Here is a 9,637-nt window from a genome sequence, read left to right on the forward strand (position 1 = left end):
TATGTACTTGAGCCCCGCACGCTCTGTCTGCGCGCGGCAGCCTCCGCGAGTCACACAGCGTAGCTTACGTGTCCGCCACTAGCATTCAATCTAAGTTCCCCGGGCTAGCCTGGCGAATTCAACCCAGCATACGTCTCCGCCCCACGGTTTGGCTTCCCGTCCTTTGCTCCCCGGGCTAATCAGACGGATCCCAACCAGGCTTACGTTTCAGCTTCTGGTTTCAACTTTTCGCCCCCTATTCCCGGGCTAATTTGAGAATCCCAAAGTGGCTTTCGTATCCGCCTCGGCCTGCCCCCCGCGGCTTCAATTTCCCTAACATTTTTCTCTACCCGGTATGTTTCCCCAAGCTTTCCTCCAACAATATTCCTCCCTCATTTCTCCTGGCCTCTCCCCACAGTCCGCATCCGAGTCTGTTTGTTCTAGCTTTCACTTTCGCCTTCGACCTTAGAGATTTCTCCCAGCTTCCCCCCGTAGTCCGTATCTGAGTCTATGCCTAGGCTTTCAATAGTTTCTTCCCGGCACCTTTTTCGTCCGGCTTTTCCCTAGGCTGTTTGCTAGTCTCTCTCTCCGGTAATTTCCCAGTTCTTCCCGTTTCTTCCCTCCTAAGTTTCATATCCGTCCTAGGTTTCCTATCCGAGTCACGGCACCATTATGTCGCTCCCCGTCTTCATGGGGGAACGACACAGAACCCTGCCTAGGCTTCCTATCCGAGTCACGGCACCATTATGTCGCTCCCCGTCTTCGTGGAGGAACGACACAGGACCCTGCGTTGTTCTTTCGTCTGCTCGGCCCTCCCCGGGTTTGCTGCTGGTTCTTCCCGGGTTGGCTACCGCCCCTTCCACCTCCGTGGAAGGGCGGTTCCCCCTGCCACATTCCCCACTTCCGCGGGGGAGCGGCACACCGCCGGCCGGCTCTCTCGGGGGCTGCACAGGTGTTCCTTCAGATGTTCCCCTTAGATGTTCCCCATAGATGTTCCTGGTGCATGCCGTCTCTCTCCTCCTTTATAATCCTCCTCCGCCAATCCTAACTCGGCTGCCCACACGCCGAGTACGCTGCTCTCCAATCAGGAGCAAGTCCTACAGCTTGTCAAGTTGGTGAGAGGCAGCTGGGTAGAAGCTGTTGCCTCCTCTCCCAGCGCCATATTGTGGGAGAGCAGATGCATAGAATAAGTCTTAATTCCAGTAACTTAGTCCAGTCCGGATTGCTCCCCACACAAAACTCTTCGCGTTCACCCATTATCCAGCTTCAAAGTCATTTCCACATTTATTACTACAGCACTACATTCTCAGTACAAATGCTAACTTAACTCAGGCTGCCATTACACAAACCCATAGACTGAAGCAATAGAAATGTATCTTTTCCTAAGTCCTAGAGGATAGGAGTTCAAGATTAAGGGCCCAGCAGTGTTAGTGTCTAGAAAAGGCTTTCTTTCTGGCTTGTAGATGGATGTCTTCTGAGTCTTCACATGGCAAGAAAGACAGCAAACTCTCTGTTGTCTCTTCTGGGTTCATTTTTGAAATCTTTATTTATTTGAATGACATACACAGAGATAACTAATCCATTTTCTATCCACTGCTTCACTCTCCAATGGCTGCAACAGGTGGGGCCAGACTCAAGGCAGGAGCCAGGAACTCCATTCAGGTTTTCCATTTGAGTGGCAGGAAGTCAACCACTGAACCATCATCTGCTAATTCCCAGGCACTTTAGTGGGGAACTGCATTGGAAGCAGAGCAGCCAAAACTTGAACTGGTACTCCAATATCTGCCCCTGATGTCTCTTTTTATAAAAGCATTAATCCTTATATGCGGTCTTATGCCACCCTCACAACTTCATCTAAACCTAATTACCTCCCAAAAGCCTTATCTCCAAATAATATCACAATAGGGGGCTGGCACTGTTGTGTAGTGGGCTAAGTGTCCACCTGCAGCAAACAGCATCCCATATGGGTGCCAGTTTGTGTCCTGGCGGCTCTTCTTCTGATCCAGTCTCTGCTTGCAGTTTTGGAAAGCAACGGAAGATGGCCCAACTGATTGGGCCTCTGCAACCAAGTGGAAGACCTGGAAAAGGATCCTGGCTTCGGATCAGCCTAGCTCCGGCCATTTGGCTATTTGAAGAGTGAACCAGCAGATGAAAGACCTTTCTCTTTCTCTCTCTCCCTCCTTCTGCCTGTAACTCCGCCTCTCAAATATATAAAAATCTTTTTAAAAAGAAATCGCAATGGGAGTTATGACTTCAACATATGAATGTGGGGGTAGACAGCAGGGTTGTGGCATGGAGTTAAGCTGCAGCTTGTGACACCAGCATTCCACATAAGCCTGCCTGGCTGCTCTGCTTCCCATTTGATTTCCAGCTAATGCATCTGGGAAAGCAGTAGACAATGGCTCAAATACCCGGGCCCTTGCCACCCATGTGGGAGATTCAGTTCTTTGCTCCTGACTTTGGCCTGGCTCAGCCCTAGTTTTTGTAGCCATTCGGAGAGTGAACCATTGGATGAAAGATCTGTCTCTCCCCTTCTTTCCCTCTTTTTCTGTCACTCTGATTTTCAAATAAATAAATCTTAAAAACCCATGAATTTGTGGGTAGGGAGAACAGCACAATTCATTTCATAGCACAGCAACACAACATGTTTCCGATTGTCTGGCTAGCAGAACATACCTATTTGCCCCTACACGTTGAGAAAAGATAGAAGAAAAAGAATGAGTGAAGACTCTTTGGGTTGGCAAGATACAAAAGGCATTCAAATTTTCAACAAGAAATTTTTCTGCTGGGAATACTGATTATCAATTCATGGTAATAAGTTCAAGATGAGGTTACATGAAAGTACTTCGATGTTTGTGGACAGTGGTCAGCATTGTGGTATAGCAGGTAAAGCTACCACCTGTGAAGCCAGCATCCCATATGGTTGCCGATTTGAGTCCTGGCTGCTCTGCTTCCAATCCAATTCCCTGCTAATGCGCCTGGGAAAGCAGTGGAGGATGCTTTAAGTGCTTGGGCTCCTGCTACCCACGTGGGAAACCTGGAAGAAGTTCCTGGCTCCAGCCCAGCCCAGCCTAGCCCTCGCCATTGCAGCCATCTGTGGAGTGAACCATCAGATGGAAAATTTCTCTCCCCTCTAAGTTTTTCAATGAATAAATAATATTTTTTTAAAAAAGTGTGGACAGGGCTGGCGCCGCAGCTCACTAGGCTAATCCTCTGCCTGCGGCGCCGGCACACAGGGTTCTAGTCCCGGTCAGGGCGCCATATTCTGTCCCGGTTGCTCCTCTTCCTGTCCAGCTCTCTGCTATGGCCCGGGAGTGCAGTGGAGGATGGCCCAGGTCTTTGGGCCCTGCACCCCATGGGAGACCAGGAGAAGCACCTGGCTCCTGGCTTCGGATCAGCGTGGTGCGCCGGCCGCAGCGAGCCAGCCACAGTGGCCATTGGGGGGTGAACCGACGGAAAAGGAAGACCTTTCTCTCTGTCTCTCTCTCTCACTATCCACTTTGCCTGTCAAAAAAAAAAAAAAAAGAAAGTGTGGACAAATGGAAATAAAGATTACTTATTTTGGTGCAAAAAAGTTTTTTTAACACACGGTAAATATGTGTGTTATGAAAAATCTATGAATAACTTCAAAAATTTTTAGCATCAAAACAAATTCATACTTCAAAAAAATTTTGAGAGGCAGAATCACATAGTGAGATAAACAGATCGCAAGAGCTCCCACTTGCTGGTTCGCTCCCCAACAGCTAAGTCTGGAGCCTGAAGCCAGTAATACAACCCAAATGTCCCCCATGGGTGACAAGAACCCAATTATTTGAGTCTTCACTGCTACCCGCAAGGTTCTGCAATGGCAGGTAGCTGCAGCCAGGTACCAGGGCCAGGAACTGGACCCAGGCACTGATGTAGAACATGGGTACCCTGGGGTTGGCACTGTGGCACAGGTTAATCTTCTGCCTGTGGTACCAGCATCCCATATGGTTGCTGATTCTAGTCCCAGCTGCTCCTCTTCCAATCCAGCTCTCTGCTATGGCCTGGGAAAGCAGTAGAAGACGGCCCAAATCCTTGGGCCCCTGCACCTGCATGAGAGACCCACTAGAGGCTCCCAGCTCCTGGCTCCTCGGCACAGCTGCGGTCATTGCACCCATTTGGGGAGTGAACCAGCTGATGGAAGACTTTTCTCTCTGTCTCTCCCTTCACTGTCTGTAGCTCTACCTCTCAAATAAATAAATAAAATCTTGGGAAAAAAAATGGGTATTTGTCGCTCCTCCTCTTCGCGGAGGAACGACACAGGACCCTGCGCTGTTCTTTTGTCTGCTCGGCCCTTCCCGGGTTTGCTGCTGGTCCTTTCCAGATTGGCTGCTGTCCCTCCACCTCCGTGGAAGGGCAGTTCCCCCTGCCACTTTCCCCACTTCCGCGGGGGAGCGGCACACCGCCGGCCGGCTCCCTCGGGGGCTGCTCAGATGTTCCCCTTAGATGTTCCTGGTGCATGCTGTCTCTCTCCTCCTTTATAGTCCTCTTCCACCAATCCCAACTCTGCTACCCACACGCCGAGTACGCTGCTCTCCTCCAATCAGGAGCAGGATCAGCTCCTGCAGGTTATTGGTCGAACTGGAGGCAGCTGTGTAAAAGCTGTTTACTCCTCTCCCAGCGCCATATTGTGGGAGAGCAGATGCATAGAATAAGTCTTAATTCCAGTAACTTAGTCTAGCCCGAGTTGCTCCCCACAGGTATTCTAACTGCTAGGGTTCTGCCTGCTCTGAAACTCCGATTTTCCCATGAATTTTCTGAAGTTCCCTCATACACTACTTTATAAATTATCTGAAAGAAAAAAATGAACAAAACTTTTATTAAAAAAAAGAGAGACTCAGAACTCGTCAGAGGACTTTGAAGTATTTTTAGAAAACAGATCAACTGAATGTCACTCATTCTCTTTGAAACAGAACCCCAGGACTTCATCCAAAACGTGAAATAAGGAACAGGTGGGGCCGAGACTGGGGAAGGACAAGTGTGACATAACATTATGACATGGCCAAGACAGAATTAACAGCCTTCCAGGCACTCACTTTATTTGTGTACCTCAATGTTTACTGGGTTTAAAAATCATTAGAAGAGTCAAATGTGCTGTAGTTTGAACTTCAAACACACAGTGAAGTCACTCTGATGGAAGATGACAAGACGAGAAAGGGAGGCTAAATGATCTTTGTAAGTTTTTTACCCTCATCCTCTGCCTCTCCTCCCAGTCTGTGGCAGTGGTCTCTGAGAATCATGTGCTACTCCTAGATGAGGATATTGGTCCTGTTACTACGTGACTATGGAAACACAGGGCCAGCTTCAGGAGCACAGAGAGGAGAAATGGAAATGGAAGAACAAGCATCATTAATTCAAAAGAACTCAGCCTACCTAGAGCTGTAAGATTAAAAAGCAGGAATAACAAGGACTCAAGGAGAAAATGGTAACAGTTTTAGAGGAAAGGAACCAGACCTCCTATAAGAAGGAAAGGGGCGTTTCAGCTGAGGAAAAGGAAGCCAGATTTATCCAAATGCCCTAGAAAAGGAAAAGAATGAAAAACAGACCATCTCAGGAATTTGAAGGAAGGTTAACAAGAAAACAAGCCTACCAAAAATCAATAAGGCAGTGGCCAGTGCTGTGGCATAGTGAGTGAAGCTGCCACCCGCAGTGCTGGCATCCCATATGGGCACCACCAATCCAGCTCTCTGCTGTGGCCTGGGAGGGCAGTAGAAGATGGCTCAAGTTCTCACCCTTGTGGGAGACCCAGAAGAAGCTCCTGGCTCCTGACTTCGGATCGGTCCAGCTCCAGCTGTGTGGCCATCTGGGGAGTGAACCAGCTGACAGAATACCTCTTTCTCTCTCTCTCTCTGCCTGCCTCTCTATTACTCTGCTCTTCAAATAAATAAATCTTCAAAAAAAAAAAAAATCAACAAGGAAAGCTACTGCTGCTTAAGACAGAGGCATCCCATATCAGAGGGCCAGTTGGAGTCCCAACACTCCACCTTCCAATCCAGCTCTCCAATATTGCACCTGAAAAAGCAGCAAATGATGTTGAAGTCCCTGCTACACACGCGGGAGACCCAGATGGAATTCTTGGCTCCTGGCTTCGGCCTGGCCCAGCCCTGGCTGTTTTGGGCATTTGGGTGAGTGAACCAGCCAATGAAATATTTCTGTCACTCTGCCTTTTGAATAAATCAGTCAGTCATTTAAAAACAGAAATCAACAAGGAACAGAGTATCAGGGGTGGACATCTGTTGCAGCAGCGAAGACACTGCTTGGGATGCCCACAAGCCACATCAGAGTGCCTGGGTTCAAGTCCCTGCTCCTCTTCCAACCCAGCTTCCTGGTGATGTGCATCCTGGTAGGCAGCAGGTGATGGTTCAAGTACTTGAGAACATGCCACCCATATGAGAGACCCAGATGGAGGTCCTGGTTCTTGTTTCAGCCTGGCACAGCTGCAGATGTTGCAGGAATTTGGGGGAATGAACCATCAGACAGAAGATCTTTCTGCTTCTCTACCTTTCTAATGAATAAAAAATAAATTTCAAAAAGAGACTTTTCCAAGAAGGGAAAGAATGCAAGGCGAGGATAAGAAAAAAAAACACACACACACACACAAAAAAAACCAGAAAATCAACAATAATAGATGGTATTCAAAAAAGATTTTAGGGGCCAGCATGGCACAGCAGTAGACCCACTGCCAGTTCAAGTCCCGGCTGCTCCAATTCCAACCCAGCTCCCTGCTAACGTGCCTGCAAAAGCAGCTGAAGATGGCACTTGAGAAACTGAGGTGGAGTTCCTGGCTCTGGGCATTTGGAGAGTGAACCAGTGGGTGGAAGATCAATCTCTCCTCCACCTCCTACTTTCTCCCTCTAACTCTGCCTTTCAAATAAATGGATGAATAAATCTTAAAAAAAAAAAAAATTCAGAGTAGATTCTCTCAGTTTACCACAGTCATCATCACAGTAGCTGGCATACAACCGATGCACACCAAATATTTGCGGAGCAAGAGAAGGCTACTTAATCCCCACCAAAACCTTGGGCCTAAAGAGTGCACGACTCCAGAATCACATGTTGAGGCACAGCAAAATACATAGATGCAATGTAAAAAGCCCAAAATCTAGAATGTAAGAGAAACAGGGCAGCTATAAAATAAAACAGGAAAGACCTTCAGATTTGTGAAGCCCATGAAATCACATGACTATTTTGGTTAGATTCTCTCGGTGAGAGGGCTCAGAGCTTTTAACAGAAATTCCCATGTGAGCTTGAGGACTGACATGTAATTGGACTTCTCTATTAATACGTGTTGAAAATGGATTAGTGGGGATGTGATATTATATATATATATGTATATATATTTTTTCTTTCAAAAGTTTAAGAGATGAAAATGAGTACAAAAACACTCTGGTAACTTTTCTGTCTAGGCTATGGGTCTCTGTACATTTACATACTATCTGAATTGCTATCTTCTTAAGTACATGGGTAACTACAAATATTTAAGTAGTATCTGTTTGATTACACAGCAAACATCCCGGAGACTCAGACCAACACTGCTATTGTGTTACTTTTTAAAGGCGGTATCTTCAAAAAGTTCATGGAAAATGTGAATTACGGGGGGCGGTGGGGCAACTCCGTGAAGATTTCAATCTGCTTTTACACCAAAACAAACTTAGCTTTTAATTCTCTCTTCCCAGGAACTTTTCGAAGGCACCACTTATTGTTCTCCCTCTCCCCCAAAGCACTGCTAGGTACATGTCTCCTGTTCCAAATGTTGCCCAACACAGGTCGTGAATACATCAAAGGCACTTAACGCCCTTCGGCTCAGCTTTTCTCAGGAAATGTTAAAGGCACCCTTTACACTGGAGAGTAAGCAAAACGCATCCTAGGCGCACTCCCATTTCGACGCTTGGGTCAGTCACTCATAAAACGTCCCCAGCCGAACCCCGCAAGTGAAAGTCACTACCAAGAAAATCCGAAAACACTCTACGCTGGTTTCTCCATCATCGCCCAGCCGAGGCTCAGCCTGCTCGAGGCTCAAATTTCAAACTGTGATTGTTTCTCCCGGACGCTGACAACAAACGTGTGAACACAAGCGTACTATTTTTCCTTAACCGACCCCCTCACCTCCCCCACCACACACACACACCGCGCCTGCCAACCAGGCAGAGAACGGAAAACCAACTCAAGACGTTACACTTGGGGGTGTTCCTTTCAGAGCTGTTTTAAACAAAACACCGACAACGCCTCGGGAAGGAGCCCGGAACCGTGAAGCAGGGAAAACCAGGCGGGGAGGACCCCCGCGCGGGTGCCACTGAACCGCGGGGCCGGCCCAGCACGTCTGGGGCTTATCGATTCTGGCCTTCCAGGGGAGAGAGGTTAAGGAGCCGGGAGATGGTAGCCCAGGCGATAAAACCCGGAGGTCGACACCGGAAAAACGCCGGCACGCAGGGAAAACCACACAGAAGCCCCGAGGCCGGGGGGGGGGGGGACCGCTCTCCTTGGGGGTGGGGCTTTCACATTCCCGGCGCGGCCCGGGGAGGGAGAAAAGTTAGGGCAGAGAGGGCGAAGAAGACGAGGCTGGGAGGACCAAAGTGAGGAACGGAAGAGGAGGGGATTGAGAGGGGGAAACAGGCCACGCCGGCGAGCGCCGAGAGGCCGGGCAGGGGCCGAGGGGGTGGGGAGGAGAAAGGGCGAGGGCAGCGGCCCCGGCCCCGGCCCCGCCCCGCCCGGGGAGGCTCGCGCCCGTCCGCCCCCTTACCAGCGAGACGAGGAAGCCCCAGAGCAGGGCGGCCGCTGCGGAGGGCATCCGCCGCTGTAGCCCCATCACGCCGCGGGACGTCGGCAGCGGGGGGCTCCGGGTCCGCCGACGGCGCCGCCTCGGTTGTGGAGCCGGGCGCAGGCGGGCGGCCGGGCTCTCTGGGGACCGCCGCTGCTAGCTGGGGCCGCCACAGCAGCTGCGACTTCCTCTTCCGGCCCCGCCCGCCGGGCGCGGAAACCCCCGCGTGGGGCTCGTGCTGGCTGCCACGCGCTCGGCGCGTCCCGGGCCTGACTGGCCGGCTGCCGCGGCTCGAGTCCCGGGGTGTCGCCTTGTGGCCGTCAGACCTCGACTCTCCGCCGCCCGAGCCCGGCCGGGCGAAGGGACTTTGTCGAGGCGGTCGTTGGAGAGAAATGACTGAGCTCAGTGCTGGCTTCCCCATTAGCGACCCAGGGACGGGTCATGCCATCTGCGCGTCCGTGGGTCCTGGCCACCCTCGCGCTTACGTGTACATACACCCTAAATCCGTCCGCTTTCTCCAAAACTGCCCCAAGGCTCCTCTCCCCCAAGCTTCTCTGTCCGCCCATTAAGCCACATGGTCCCAGAGAGATCTTTTCAAAATCCAAGTGAATTCTGGTCGCTCTCATCACACATAGGACAAAACCAAAAATCTGGCCTACAGAGTTCACATACTCTGGCCCCTGCCTTTCTCTCTGTCCCTGTCTCCACATCTTCTCCACGCTGTAAACAATGACTTCTAGATTTTGCTACTGGTATCCCTGCCTACCGGAATACTTTTGTCTCTGAAACTCAGGGCTTCCTGTTGGCATTTGCCTATCCGCTGATATGTCAATTACCGGGAAGGAACTTGACATTCCCAATCTAGAGAGCCCTTCA

At 50.2% G+C, this 9,637-nt stretch overlaps 1 protein-coding gene across 3 annotated transcripts in view; it reads right to left on the bottom strand.

The window, feature by feature from the left end:
* SPPL2A (signal peptide peptidase like 2A) overlaps positions 1-9,197 on the bottom strand; it is a 70,936-nt gene extending 61,739 nt beyond the window's left edge. Inside the window, exon 1 of one of the 3 annotated variants that reach the window (XM_051822006.2) lies at positions 8,744-9,197. In XM_051822006.2, the coding sequence (XP_051677966.2) occupies positions 8,744-9,182 (439 nt within the window). In that variant the 5' untranslated portion in view covers positions 9,183-9,197. The remainder of the gene's footprint in view (positions 1-8,743) is intronic. The other 2 variants (XM_070054199.1, XM_070054198.1) reach the window with 2 other exon arrangements.
* Positions 9,198-9,637: the final 440 nt, after the last annotated feature.

The sequence above is a fragment of the Oryctolagus cuniculus genome, chromosome 12, assembly GCF_964237555.1.
Source record: "Oryctolagus cuniculus chromosome 12, mOryCun1.1, whole genome shotgun sequence".
In the NCBI taxonomy this organism is placed as follows: Eukaryota; Metazoa; Chordata; class Mammalia; order Lagomorpha; family Leporidae; genus Oryctolagus; species Oryctolagus cuniculus.